We start from the raw sequence: 14,372 nt of genomic DNA on the forward strand, positions 1-14,372 counted from the left end.
AACAGTGCTCGGGTGTCGGGATTTCTCGCCCCGATCCGTGTCGGCCGTATTTCTTTGCGAAAAATCAATCAAAAAACATTAAAAGGGTCGGGAAAACATGAACTAGGGCTCTGATACCAATGTTGGAATTAACTAATTCCCAAAAAACCGGATTCGACACTAAATCGAACCCCTAAAACGAATGCGGAAGACGAAACCCGGGAAAATCACGTATCACCAATCCTAAAGCACACCACGGATTCGAGCGTACCTTGTTAGCCACAGATTAAACACCAATGCTGAAGATTGAGGAAGAGAAATTGGCCATGTTCGATCCGATGACGCCAATTCGCCTTAAAGGGAAGACTACGTAGCCTCTTTTGCTTACTGTTCTTTTTTGAGGGAGAGAGGGAGGAAGAAACGTACGTAATGTCAAAAGGTGTCTTCTCCCTCTCTCTCCTCCCTTATATACGTCCCTCCAAAAAATAAAATGTACTCCTTCATCCATGGGCCCTAATTTTGTGAGCCGGCTTTTAGGCCTAACATGGGCGGACGAGCCTTAAGCCATCACATAAAACCATCAAGCTGGTATGGGAGGGTATAAGCTATTTGCAGACGTAGAAAGGCTACAACTTGCTTCACACCCATGGAAACGCTTGTTGAGAATAATTGCACCGCTAGAATAAATACAACTTCAGCCAAAGTATGAGTCAGTGTGCTTTTGTGCTCTGTCATAGTATCTTATGAAGATGCATGTAAATCATGTCTTGCTTTAGTCTTTTATTGTCCTACGATTGTGTTGTTAAAAGATTCGTCACACCCTTGGCATCACCTGTACGATGGTTCCATCCTTCAGTTGCAAAATAACACCAAGTTCGGATAATCTCAATATAATCCTAAACACTTCCCTAATCTTCCTTGAAGTCCGGTGAGTTAGATGTTTAAAGTGGCACTGTTAGCTTGATAAAGTGAATTGATTACTTAAATATGTTCTCCACTTGCCACTCCTTGGACAAATCAAAAAATTTCTGCAACTTGAGATACTTACGGGATAGATTCGTGATTTCTAGACTAACTAAGCACAATCCCTTGTTAAGGCCAAGGGAGGGCCGTGTCTATGGGATAGAATATCTGTCTCAGAATTTCATGAGCAGTGTTTATGGGATTGCCAATTTCGATATCATTGTCTTTGGTATCAGGTTAATCCACGATTAGCATGCAACAATTTGACACTGACAGTGGATGAGAACTATTCTGAATTAGAAACTAGCAACAGAGAAGGTGCAAATAGCATTTACAGACTCTGTTCCAACATATTTATGCATAATTTCTCCTTTTTGTGCCTCTTCTGTGCTAAGCCTTAAATCCTTTGAAGTCTATGCAGTGCAGCGGCCTCTTAGCCTGTCAAAACTTTCCAAACTACTATCAGAACACAACAAACAACGACAGGACATTGTGCTTCATAAGAACCAGGCAGCTTGCTATGCCCTGAATTTAGCATTGGTGATGCGCTTTCGTGCTAACACTGATTTAGCCATCAATGATGATTTCCCTTCATCCTCGCTATCATCGCTATCCAACACTATCACTGAATCTGGTGTGGGCAACTCCTTCAGCCCCTTCTCCGTAATTTCCTCGGCATATTTCACATTTCGATCTCGATCGAACCGCTTCATTCTTTGACCATAGTCTGGCTTCACAAGCTTTGAGTCAAAACAATCTCTGGAGACAGCCATAGAGCAAGAGAACTGACTGTTGCGCTTGTCACTCTCTTGCAGTTGAGTCAGAGGACCTGAGGATGACTTCTGTCCTGCTGCCCTTTTCATAGAAGGGTCAAGCGGTCCTGAATGCTCTACTTTGTCAGCTGGACCAAGATTCTCCTTAAATTCTGTGTCTCCTTTCTGGTATAAGCCCTTGAGTCCGAGAGAGTGCTGCCTCCCACCAAGACACAGCTTCTTACGCTTCATACCGGCAGAGCCATCACATTTATTGCCACTCAAATCATTCTGTGACTCCACTACAGTTTGCCTACCATTTTGAGGCATTTCTGTAGAACTTTTTGATGAATTATCAAGAACATTTGAGGGCAATGACTGAGGCATCTTGAGCATCTCTGCTTCAACACCACTGAATAACTGGCACAAACCTGAAGCTGTGGACGGATGCAATTGCTCACTAAATGATTTCTCCGAAGTACAATCCACAATCTCCTTTTCTGAAGTACTAGATTGATCTAGATGCTTCTGAGACTGCACCAAAAAAGGATCTGAAGTCCTAAGAAGAGAATGAGGGCTTAATGACTGGTAGCAAGGCACCACAGCCACCTTGTCATGGCTGTGATTGTCCTGGGATACATCTTCTCGTAATGCTAATGATGAGTTCTGGGCCATTCCATCTGGAGTTTTGTAATTGCTTCCTTCTCGGACACCTTGCTCATCTCTTGCTTTGTCAACATCCAAACATTTCTCATTATTAGATACAGACTCCGAGGGATTACACTTATCATTCACATCCCCATCACCATCTTTTCTCTGGCTTGAGCTTGAGCATATCAGTGAAAGTTTCCGAGTGAATCCACCTACATTCTTTTTAACAGTTTCAAATTCATTGACTCTATCATGAGTTTCCTTCATACTATAGTCACCTTCCATCTGCAGCACAAATTAAATGAAGTGCCAAGATAAGTCGGTAAACAAAGAAGAAATTTGATTAAGTACGATGCTGTAAATTCAAACTCAATGCCGAAGTTTTCTCTATTTGGAGCCATAAAACATCAAAGAACATGCAAAAACAGTATGAATCCAGCCAATGCCCCAGATAGAAGATGGTTTCATTATAAAAACAATCATATCTTATAGTGCAACCATGACATCAAGTTGCATATTTGCAATACCAAGCTTGGACTGGAATTTAGTTCTGCGCATGGATTGTCACATGTGCTTCCACTAGCTCCAGCCTTGGCATATTTCTGAGTCATGTATCTCGCCTTCTCATCAAAAGCTTGTCTGTTATACTTATACTCCCTGCTCTGCACATTCAGGCATATATGTCAGGCTTCAAGGTACTTCATCCTATAGGGTGAACCGGCTGACATAGTTAGCAGATTTACTCACCGCTTCGCACATAAGACCATCATCCGGATTTGGCTCACTGAGTAACAACCCAATACTTGTTAATACAGTTGAAATGTTCAGCGATGGTTGCCATGCCCCCTGTTTGGTTACCAATACGAGCATACTAATAAGGATATCAATAAGCAACAGACACATTCATACAAACTCAATGCCAACCATTGGCAATGCAAATCAATGACGACACAACTCTGTGCCAACCAATGCTACGCAGCAGCATTGGCAGTTGAATAGGTACATGACAGATTGCAAAAGACCGTTAGCATAGATGGCCTTTTAGTACAAAAAGTGTGTTAATGCCATGCACCCTGTAACGGATCCTTGTCAGAGACAATGATCTAACCACAAATAGGGAATACCCAAACAAATTATTGAAATTAACACAACATGCAACATTGCAGTCAACGCGAAAAACCATCATTTAACAGAATGACATGTTACATCGACACGAGAAGAATACCATGAGGCGCTAAATTTAAGTGCTAATTGACAAGCCCCATTTTCACTGTATATGAAAAGGAAATGGGATTGAAAGATAGTCATTTGCACTAAATTAAAAGCTAATTTGGGCTCATGAACTAGAATATGCGCCTCTCCGGATCCACCTTTATGACCAACAGCAAAAGATATAGCATTTTCCTACAAAGCAACTCCCACAAGCACAATCACTTGAAAAAAGCCGTGATTTTCGGAAATCTAAGGGAATGCCCACCATCTAAATTTTTTCCCGCAGGTGAATTGAAATGTGATTCCAAATCGGGAGCCCCTAGCAACTCCCAATTCCATCTAAATCCAGCAATGGCCGAATGCGGAAAAATCTAATTCGAACGCGACGGAACGCGCAAACTACACAGGTCGCAGCAACGCAATTCGAATGAGAAACAACCCCAAAGGGGACTCACTTTGGGCGGGAGGTTGAGGATGTCGAGGCAAATCCTGCCGCCGTTGTCGATGTTGGGGTGGTAAATCGGCGTCTGGAACGTCACGCTCGGCGGCTGAAACGGGTAGCTGAGAGATTCCACAACAACGACCCCCGAAATCAAAACTCAACAACAAAGCCAACTCTCTCATCTCACCAACCAAAACCAAACAAAAACCCAAAAAAAAAAAAAAAAAAAAACTTGAAAACGTACCGTTCGGGAATCTGGATCCTGAGCTTGAAGACGCCGCCGGCGTACACGGACTCTTCGGGGCCTTCGATTTCTGGAACGAACGACACCCGACACCATCAGTGATTCAGCGGCGAAAACCAGCAAAAATTAGGGTGGGGCGAGGGGCGGTGCTTACGGGCGAGGATGGTGGAGAGGGAAGGGAGGTCGGAGGAAGGGGAGAGGGAGGGGAAGGAGGCGAGGGGAGGAGGGTCGGCGAGGAGGAGCTTCAGCTCCTTCTGCATCCGCAGGCTCAGCCTCGCCGCTTGCGCCATCTTCTTCTTTCTTCTTCTTCTCCTTCTTCTTCCGTCTCCGGGAAAGTGGTTCGGTTTCGATGAAATGGAGAGTGCGCGGGGAAGAAGCGAAATTCGAGAAAATACTGTTTTTGAAAAGAGGGAAGTCATAAGAGAGGCATTTTAAAAAAAAAATAAAAATAAAAAAAAAAGGGGAAAATTTTTTGTGTTGAGAGTGGGATTTGAACCCACGCCCTTTCGGACCAGAACCTTAATCTGGCGCCTTAGACCAACTCGGCCATCTCAACCTCCTTGTAATCGTCCTTGCCCCAAATTTATTTATATAAATAATTATGGAGTTAGATTCAGATCCTCGGGAGGGAGACGAGAGATGGGATATTTTCGATTGATTTGATAAGTTAAAAAGGGTATGGCTAGCTTTCTTTCTGTTTTTAATTTCTCATGACTAGCGAAACCTCGCACTTGATCGTGAAAAATAAAAAAACTATGTACAAAGAGAGATAATTATTTAAAGATGTATTAAGTTTTGAAAAGAGAGTTTGAATGACTGTCGCTTTGAGAGATAAGAAATATAAATTGAATTTTAAAAAATGAAATGCTTTATGTGGAAGTTGACAACTATCTTGCTTATTTAAAGTATGATTTAGCCATGGACCAAAAATGAAAAGTACGATTTTATGATACATGTTAGCATAACAAATGGGCATTCAAGAAAATTCTGGACAAAAGTTCGAAGTTGAAATGACCTTCGAGTTTTGCTTTTATAGAGTATAGATTAATATAGATCTTGCAAAAGAGATGTGGGGTGCATGAAGGTGATTTTTTATTCCTTGTAATGAAGATTGACACGTGCGTTTTCATAGCTTAGTTTTTTTTTTTTCTTCTTTTTTTTTTTTTTTTTTAGAATCTAGAGTTTTGTAAATGTTTCCACCACCAATCAATTGAGTTCGCAATGTTTTAACTTAGCCAATTAAATTTTCGACTTTTAAAAAAAAAGATACGATCAAGTGCTAAGGATGCACTTCATCTTTTTTATGGAATCGTGATAAATGTGATTCTCTTAATCTCCCTCCAATTCCTCCAAATTATGCGAGGATTGCGACTTGAGGTTTGCAATCTAATAGCAACTTGGGGTAGACAAGTGATTCAAGGAGATTTTTCTCAAGTTTCTCTAATTAAATGAAGCAACATCATTTGCCCCATAGACATATTGTGGTACTAAAAAAAAAAAGACCAAGTAACATTATTACAAATTCATCCGTGAAATACTAAACACTCAATTAATCAAGAGTCAGAACATATAGAATTGATTCTATACTTATCTCATTGGTGATCTCGTGAATTCGGAAACTCGATTCAAACCCGACCACTCCCATCCATTTAGCCAGCAAAGACTAAAGTTCGTGGGGGGCAAATTCAATTTCGAAATTGTATCGTCCTGCTTTTCCCCCCGACCGCAATCATCTCTTCGGAATCGAGAGCTTTTGATTTTGGAGAGCTCCTCACCTGCCGCCCCTTTAAAATTTTATCCTCCTCCCGTACGTTGACCCATCAACTTTCGCTCCGACCGGGTCAAGAGAACGACAGTTGTGCAGGAATCGGGAGTGGAGAGTGGGCCCCTCCCCCTTTCCCCCTTATGCAGCGTGGGGGTCGCGGCTCCGTCGGATGCGGGCCGAACGGACGGCGATGCGGCGTCGCGATCGTCATCATGGCGAGATCCGGAACGCAGTGGAGTGGGGCCCCGGGAACGGCACGGAGAGGGCCAGCGCTGATGACTTTCTGTCCGTCACCAACCCGGCAAAGCATGACCGCTCCCTCACCGGTCGCGGCGCTGCACCCGCATGATCTCCGTTTTGGAATAAAGTAAACCTTGTTTAAAGATCTTTGGAATATATTTGTGGAAATAAAAATAAGTATTAAAAATTTCCAAAATCGATCCATTTGTTTTTAAAGTAATTGTTATAAGAATTCCATTAATTTCGTAAAAATATATAATTTTAAATAATTACTTATATCACTTGAAGTAATTGATCAATTTTTCTTTTGCTATCAACGATAATTTATATTTAAATATTTTCGTGAACAATAAAAATAATTTTCATTTACTCATTTTTACTAGTAATATAAGTGATTGTCTTTTGGAAAAATTTTCTCTAAATTATTTATTTTTCACGAAACAAATGCATTTCGAGTTTTAGACAATAATAACCACATAAATGCTCAATTTTTTTTTAAGATCATATGATGTGAGGATCAAATTAGACAACTATGTGACGTGAGCTCATCAGGTTAACGTCGTCAGAGTAATTATCTTATTTGAAAGATATCATGCTAGATTAGTTCTCAATCATTCTTTTATGATTCGATTGAAAGTCTAAATAATACATATCTATTGGCGAATCTATAATATGTCGAATTGCTTAATGAATTCAATTTTTCAATAATCTAGATTTCAATACTTATCTATCGGTTCAATCAATTTTTGATTTCTCATAATTCTACATTTGCAATTCACGCATTCATAAAAGCAACGGACAACAACATCTTCCCATGATGGGAACCATAATATGTACTAGGAATTAAGGTACCTTTGCCGTAAGTCATTGATGTTACTCGAAGGTTTATATCTTGTCATATTTACATGCGCATGAACCAAAAAGAGGGGGAAAAATCATGACGGATTCCTCGAGAAGCCACGTCACCTATTTAATATATTATACAATTAGAACGTGAGTGGATTGGAGCCTGGAGGGGATATTTTGAATTGAGCTTGGACCTGAAGATACTTCATAGAACAGCTTGCCAACCTAAGCAAAATCAAAGTGGGTCACGCATGTAAGATTCCCTATATAGGTACACACACATATGAACATCATTCTACTATTTTCTCATATTATCAAGATCGGAACCGAATTTCGTACCAAGTCGAACTTAGGCCCATTGGAAAATCATGTTCGAGCAAGTTTGGCATCTGGTCTCAAGCGATCAATCCACGAGCCCTAACTGGGATCATACAATGTCGAATTGACTTACTAGTAGCCCTCGACATTTTCTTTGAATAAGAACGTACTCGATAACATGACATTATATATTTTTCAGGCTCAATAGCATCACACGTCTCAACGACGCAGTAAGTCTAGACCGCCAAAGTCCGTGGGGGCGACCCCGGTCGAGCTGGCAGTCCGGCGATAGGCCCGGAATTCAAACCGGACAAAGAGGGCTCGAATTCTCGATGGCGCGTAGATTGTTAATAACTTAATACACACGAGAGAAGCCGAGACGATAGTTCAAGTTCAGATTACAGCGAATCTCTCCCCCCGGGCGTTCCGTTTCAAAATCAGTTCATAAGTCTCTCTCTCTCTTCTCGTGCAAGACTGCGACAACCACCACTTCCCTTCTATCTCTCTCTCTCTCTCTCTATCTTTCACGAGCTTTCTTCCTTTCCGAGCTGCTCCTCCGCCTCTCCTTCCGCCGACGGCCGGCGGGTTTTCGCGGCGAGAGGGAGATCGCAGCGTGTGCTCCGATCGACGGCGCGGCCGGAGATGAACGCCGTCGGCAGGCAGGTGTCGCGGTCCGGCTCGACGGCGCACCACCACCGCCAGTACTCCGACAACTTCATCGACGCCTCCCTCCACGGCAAGTGGCTCCAGTCCGCCAATCTCAGCCAGGTCTCGTTTCCTTCCTCCCTCTCTCTCGCGCGCGCGCGCGCGCATTGTCGGCTCTCCGGCGACGTCTCTTCGTCTCGCTCTCCGTCGTGACGGCGAGGAGCTCTCTCTGGTGGTGCAGGACTTTGGAGTCGGGGCTCGCGGCTCGAGGTCGAGCAGGAGCCTGCTGTCGTCGAACCCCGGGACGCCCCCGCTGTACTCGAGGTCCTCGAGCTTGCGAAGGAACGAGGATGATCAGGCGTCCCACGGTCTGTTCGGCTCCGGATTGCTGGATCTCCATTCCTTCGATACCGAGCTGTTGCCTCAGGTGACGCGCGCCTTCTTGTTCAGGGGGACCGCCCGACGTCCGCGTCCTTTTTCAGTTTCTTCGGCGTCAGTCTCTAGTGATCGGATCGCGGGATTGCATGTATAATTGGCCGCGGGCGGTTACATATGTTTCTCGATGAGCTGTTCTGGAGAGTGAAACAGTGCAGATAAAGCAATCTTATGGGGATATCGATCGTGTGCTGGTAGTGTAGCGAGTTCTTTTTATGCAGGACCACACATCGCGACGCGAATTAGAACCTGCGGTTGAGTTTTGGGTCGTACTTGTTTTTCTTGTTTATATGGGGGAATCTGTAGATGATGTTACTGTCGCGGTAGTCTATAATAGGCTTTCTGGGGGATGTCGGGAATTATTTATTGACTGTAATTATTGACATGAGAGTTACTAGTCAATGTCTGAAGGCTTCATAGGAGTATTTCGTTCTGTACCCACTACATTCTCACAAGAAAACGATGTGTACATCGCAGCAGGAGGACTCTTTTTTTTTTTTTTTTTTTTTTTTTGCTCCATGGATGTGTGGTCTTTGCTGCATGCTTCCTCTTTTATGTTTAGGTTGTCCTTCATCCTCCTCATTACGTGAAATCCAGTGAGGAAATTGTTTGGACAGAATGAGGGACCACGTAAATGCAGCTTTAATAATGGTTAATCTCCTTGGTGGACCACATTCTTTGAGATTGGAGAATTGTCGTTCAAGATTTGTATTCCTTCCGTTTTTTTTAACAGCTGGGATATCTTTTTTATGTTGGGAGGAAAACACAGTGGAAGAAGAGATTTCTTTCATAGATTTTTTTTTTTTTTTTTAATGGGGTTTAATCATATTATGAGGCTATAGGAGAAATTGATGTGAGGCTATAGCCCCATAAATTTTGATCTCTTCCATTTCATGTCATCTCCTTTTTGACAATGTGAAGCATCTATTATCTTACCTTCAGGAGGTGAGCCAAATGAGAAAATTCTGATGTTGGTTCAGGATTATGATTGTCTACCAACTCAAGTTTCAATTTTGCTCTGTTGTGCTTCATGCTCAACACAATACTTCCACTTGCCATTTTTGACCTCTACATTTCTTGAATGTTGATCTTTTTTGGCGAATTTGTGTTAGTTTGGATGACACTATCACACAGATGTTTCACTGTCTTTTCCATGTGTCTGACTGTTAGGTCTCCTCCAACCAATATGATGAGTACTCCTCACTTCATCAACCTGTTCGTGGCGGAAGTTTTGTCTCTGAGCCTTATGTTTCTTCTGACAAACTGAACGACCATATTCTTCCCGAGAACAACCTCCTCAGGAGCTCCATAGCAGATAAAGAAAGGGTCAATAATGTTGCCAAGATCAAAGTTGTGGTATGCCTTATTGATACTATCTGGAATTGTATTACACAATATCAATCTAGTGCCTTGATATGTTTTATTTTGTTTCCCAAGTCTTCATATGCATATAGCATAGATGCAAAGAGAGATTTGGAACCTTTCATCTAATTATATGACTTAAATATAAGATGAAGCTTGAAACTTATTTTTCCCTATAATTTAACTGCTTCAACATGCAATCATTATTCTTTGCGTGCAGGTACGCAAGAGGCCACTTAATAGAAAAGAAATAGCAAAGAAAGAGCAAGATATTATTACAATAGAACCAAATTCGAGTTTTCTCACAGTTCATGAAACTAAACTTAAGGTAAGTTTCAGCTCATTGTATTGGTTAAAGCTTCTTCTCAGTACCTTTTTTCTTTTTGTACTTTGGATTGTCAAGCAGTTAGCTCAAACCCTCTACCCATGGCAGAAATGCAGTATATGGTCTCTTATGCAGTTGAGGAGCTGATTATATTTTAATTTTAGCACACTTATCTTTGTGCAGGTTGACTTGACAGAATATGTGGAGAAACATGAATTTGTCTTTGACGCCGTGCTAAATGAGAGTGTTTCTAATGATGAAGTGAGTGTATCTATGTTGCAAGACTTCATATATAGAGGTTGCAGAATAGGCCCCTAATTTTTCTGTGTCCATTTCATGTCCCTGTAGGTGTACTCTGAAACTGTGCAGCCAATAGTTCCTTTGATTTTTAACCGAACAAAGGCTACATGCTTTGCATATGGGCAGACAGGCAAGTTCTTTTGCTCTTCTGAATTGGCTGAACTGTTTATGACCATTTGAAAGCTTAAACATTATAGTGATTGTTCCCAGTTGTTTTCTTTCTTTCATTCTTTGGACTTTCAGGCTTGTCAATTGCTTCTTGTCCTGTTTATTACCGTTGATGAGATTAACTTGATCCTATTTGTTTTAGGAAGTGGAAAAACATATACCATGCAACCACTGCCCCTTAAAGCATCTCAAGATATATTGCGGCTGATGCATCATACATACCAAAACCAAGGTTTTCAATTATTTGTCAGTTTCTTCGAGATCTATGGGGGGAAGCTTTTTGACCTTCTCAATGACCGGAGGTATGCTCTTTCATTTTGTTGTAGTTTAATGAGACATAAGTTAAGCTAATTAGAAATTATCTTCTGCAGAAAACTCTGCATGAGGGAGGATGGGAAACAGCAAGTGTGCATTGTTGGTTTGCAAGAATACAAAGTGTCGAATGTTGAGACAATCAGAGAGCTCATTGAGTTAGGGAATGCCACCAGAAGTACTGGCACAACTGGGGCAAATGAGGAGTCCTCTCGGTCACATGCAATACTTCAGCTTGCTATTAAAAGATCGGTTGATGGCAAGGACTCAAAGCCTGCACGCCTCATTGGAAAGCTTTCTTTTATAGACCTTGCAGGTAGTGAACGCGGTGCAGATACTACCGACAATGACAAACAGACAAGGTGTGTTTTGCTTGGATTTATTTGGTGACTTAACAATCGAGAGAAGATATGTTTACAGTCCTTTCGTGCAATCATTCTGTTTTCCCAGCTCCATGCCACAACATACATTGAGAAAAAAGAGTCATGAGATTGAATCTGATTTCAGCATGTTAATGAACAAACAAAATGAAAGAACCTGCAGTTGGATGTGGCATTAACCATCCACGTTTCCTTTCTAGTTATATGATTTATTTCCAAATTCAAGTCCAGGATTTTTTTTTTTTTGAAGCTCTGTGCTACAAAGATGTGCTATTCTTCTCTTGGTTGAAATATGGAGGAGAAAGCTAGCATGCTGTACTGATTAAAACTTTATCATAAAAACAAAGTAAAAAAACTGAATTATAATTTGTCTTTGATACTTTTGTGCAGAATGGAGGGTGCTGAGATCAACAAAAGCTTACTCGCCCTGAAAGAATGCATCAGAGCTCTTGATAATGACCAGGGTCACATACCATTTAGAGGGAGTAAGCTGACTGAAGTTCTTAGAGATTCATTTGTTGGTGATTCACGAACAGTTATGATATCATGTATTTCACCTGGCTCTGGATCATGTGAACACACTCTTAATACTCTGAGATATGCTGACAGGTACTTGAATGACATTTAAGAACAGATTTTGGAAAATGTCTCTTGAATTATCTGACTCTTATGAATTTTCCAGGGTGAAGAGTCTATCTAAAGGAAACAGTTCCAAAAAGGATCTGATGTCTTCATCTTTGAACATTAGAGACTCAACTACTTTCCCCCTTAGTTCACTTTCAATGGCCGAGTCAAATTTTGAGAATAACATGGATGAAACTGCCAATGAAAAGAAGAATTTTCTTCGGCCCAAACGGGCAAACCGTGAAGCCTCTCCACCCATCAATGTGGACTGTACAGATGGCGGATGGTGTGATGGAAACTTGGCAGAATCACTGTATTCAGGTGCATATAAACAACAGAAAGGATTTCTGCAGGACCCAGTTTCGAAAGATTCTGATTATTCCGCAGACCACAGTGTTCTGGAGAAACCATCAAGGATGTCTATCAACAAGATAGAGACATCTCAAATTTCGGATATTGAAGATAAACACAGAGCAGAAATTCAGCTTGAAGGAAGGGAACTGCAAGAATTTGATACAACCAACCTTCACTTGGAAAATGATCTAAACGCATTGCTGAAGGTGATTTCATAGAAGCCATTCATTTTCAATTTTACTGTATTCATCGCTCGATTACTGAGTGGGAGTGTTGCTGTATTTTATATCAGGAAGAGGAAGATCTGGTGACAGCTCATCGGCGGCAAGTGGAGCAGACAATAGAGATTGTTAGAGAGGTTAGTCCATACGCAATATTTATTCATCTCTTCCTTTTCGTTCTCTCTGCATGTAGATTTGTTATCATCGAAGCTCTATTGCAGGAGATGAACTTGCTGGTACAAGCCGATCAACTAGGAAATCCTGTGGATGAATACATATCTAAGCTAAGTTGCATTCTTTCGGAAAAGGCCGCAGGGATTCTGCAATTGCAGACGCGGCTGGCCCAATTTCAGAAACGTCTAAATGAACGTGGAGTTTTGGTATCTTCAGGCGTGTAAGCTCGCTGGAATTAGGACAGCTAGTTGTCCTGGTTTTCCCAGGTGTTTATTAGTTGCAAGTCGGGTGCATCGCCCGAGGTCGGTATGCAGTTTTGTCTTCTGCTTCTTTGTGGTGCTTTTAGTAACTTAATCGCGTCACAACTTGCGAGTTACGCGGAGCTTGATTGCCTGTTCTGTAAATTATGTGCCTTTGAGTTGCTATGAAAATGAGATATATGGATGAGTATGTGAGTGATTTCTTTGTGGGCATGACAATGTCATTCGAATGGGCTGAAGCTCGTCTCTTTTTATACGACTGAACTTGCGGATATTTGTCCCAACCAGTCACAACTGGAAAATATGGGGAAATGACACTTGCACGACGAGGCTAGTGGAAGTTCAGCTCGAATCGTATTCAGATTACAATTACGGCGTGATAAAGTTTGGTGTCATCTGAAGTGGAAATTGCTAATTTCGAGCTATTAAAGTTGGCCTGTCTCACGTCAAAGCTGGCGGGACTTACCCAATTTGTAAGTTAGGTGAACCAAAGTGCGTGTGCTTCCCGAAATGATGCCTCAATAAGAAGGCCACTTGCATGCATTTGTGGCGGCATATGGACAGAAGACGGTTTCTGATACCAAAGTTCTAAAATGCTTTAGAAGGAAGCATGGAGGCAACTCCTACTTGTATGAATTTTTTGTTGGGTTGGGAAAGTGTAATTGAGAATTGTAAGTGAACTCGCCAATCCCCTTTTCAATTCTAGCCATGTGAATAATCGAATAGTCCGAATGATGATTTGCACGTATTTCATGTGTATCTCACAGGTGGTTTGTGGTATTAAGAGGACAAGTTTCTATCAAACTCCCCATAAATAAAGCAAGAGCACTCTCTCGATTCTCGTTGGACTCACCTACCGTACAGATCGGGGACTCAACCACTCTGAAGGGACTTAATGCTAAAACTTTTACTCGAAGCTGTTCGACGTTCCCTTCAACTTGCGACAACATCCGACACACTAATCCCAAATTTTCCAAATACAAAAGATAATCCCATCCCCGAAAGAGCAGATTGTCAAAGTTTCGGGGACGTTAGGCATTCGTGCACATAGACTCTTTTGAGTCGGCATGGGTGATAAGAATAAAAACAGAACACAATCTTCCCTGATTAGATTGGAAAATCTTCCCGATTAAGGAACCCAAGAATCTTCGAGTTTAATGTATCTTTCAAATCCTATTTTCCCCTTCACAAATTCGGTTCCCTTTTTTTTTTTCCATCAGCACTTGACCTTTCCTTTGTCTTTTATGAGCATCCACATTCATCAATTTTGAAAGACACCACCCATCTCTGTCCCATCACGGTTGCCCTCGCCAAAGGGGTGCTTGGGATCAAGATCAGAAGTAAACTCTCTCTCTCTCTCTCTCTCTCTAATTGAAGTCGGTTAACCTTTGACAGTGATT

General features: G+C 41.7%; 2 protein-coding genes and 1 non-coding gene across 4 annotated transcripts; 1 reads left to right on the forward strand and 2 right to left on the reverse strand.

Moving 5' to 3' along the window:
- Positions 1-1,144: 1,144 nt before the first annotated feature.
- LOC104438288 lies at positions 1,145-4,567 on the reverse strand. Its single transcript, XM_010051398.3, has 6 exons — positions 4,398-4,567; positions 4,244-4,313; positions 4,013-4,118; positions 3,093-3,191; positions 2,873-3,007; positions 1,145-2,630 (listed from the first exon to the last, which is right to left on the reverse strand). The coding sequence occupies exons 1-6, from the start codon at positions 4,531-4,533 to the stop codon at positions 1,461-1,463; spliced, it is 1,716 nt and encodes a 571-aa protein (XP_010049700.2). The 5' UTR covers positions 4,534-4,567; the 3' UTR covers positions 1,145-1,460.
- Positions 4,568-4,718: 151 nt separating this feature from the next.
- On the reverse strand, positions 4,719-4,799 carry TRNAL-AAG. Its single transcript has one exon. It is a non-coding gene; the product is annotated as a tRNA-Leu (tRNA).
- A 3,003-nt stretch (positions 4,800-7,802) lies between these two features.
- On the forward strand, positions 7,803-13,185 carry LOC104438287 (kinesin-like protein KIN-13B). Of its 2 annotated transcripts, XM_010051397.3 has the most exons (13): positions 7,803-8,180; positions 8,299-8,484; positions 9,663-9,848; positions 10,075-10,182; positions 10,363-10,440; positions 10,528-10,609; positions 10,790-10,949; positions 11,019-11,321; positions 11,730-11,948; positions 12,022-12,284; positions 12,351-12,523; positions 12,610-12,675; positions 12,760-13,185. In XM_010051397.3, exons 1-13 carry the CDS (start codon positions 8,055-8,057, stop codon positions 12,934-12,936), a joined length of 2,127 nt encoding a protein of 708 aa, XP_010049699.2. In that variant the 5' UTR covers positions 7,803-8,054; the 3' UTR covers positions 12,937-13,185. The 2 variants fall into 2 exon arrangements, with proteins under 2 accessions (XP_010049699.2, XP_010049698.2); XM_010051396.3 differs by having other exon boundaries at positions 7,804-8,180; positions 12,022-12,523.
- Positions 13,186-14,372: the final 1,187 nt, after the last annotated feature.

The sequence above is a fragment of the Eucalyptus grandis genome, chromosome 2, assembly GCF_016545825.1.
Source record: "Eucalyptus grandis isolate ANBG69807.140 chromosome 2, ASM1654582v1, whole genome shotgun sequence".
Taxonomy (NCBI): Eukaryota; Viridiplantae; Streptophyta; class Magnoliopsida; order Myrtales; family Myrtaceae; genus Eucalyptus; species Eucalyptus grandis.

Bases quoted from the DNA above. Each gene is read 5' to 3' on its own strand.
- LOC104438288 (XM_010051398.3), bottom strand. From the start codon at position 4,533: ATGGCGCAAGCGGCGAGGCTGAGCCTGCGGATGCAGAAGGAGCTGAAG. The intron at 4,314-4,397 runs GTAAGCACCGCC...CGTTCGTTCCAG, and splicing joins CCTCTCCACCATCCTCGCCC to AAATCGAAGGCCCCGAAGAG. The intron at 2,631-2,872 runs GTATTGCAAATA...TTTGTGCTGCAG, and splicing joins TAAATTCCAGTCCAAGCTTG to ATGGAAGGTGACTATAGTAT.
- LOC104438287 (XM_010051396.3), top strand. From the start codon at position 8,055: ATGAACGCCGTCGGCAGGCAGGTGTCGCGGTCCGGCTCGACGGCGCAC. The intron at 8,181-8,298 runs GTCTCGTTTCCT...CTGGTGGTGCAG, and splicing joins AGTCCGCCAATCTCAGCCAG to GACTTTGGAGTCGGGGCTCG. The intron at 12,524-12,609 runs GTGATTTCATAG...ATTTTATATCAG, and splicing joins ATCTAAACGCATTGCTGAAG to GAAGAGGAAGATCTGGTGAC.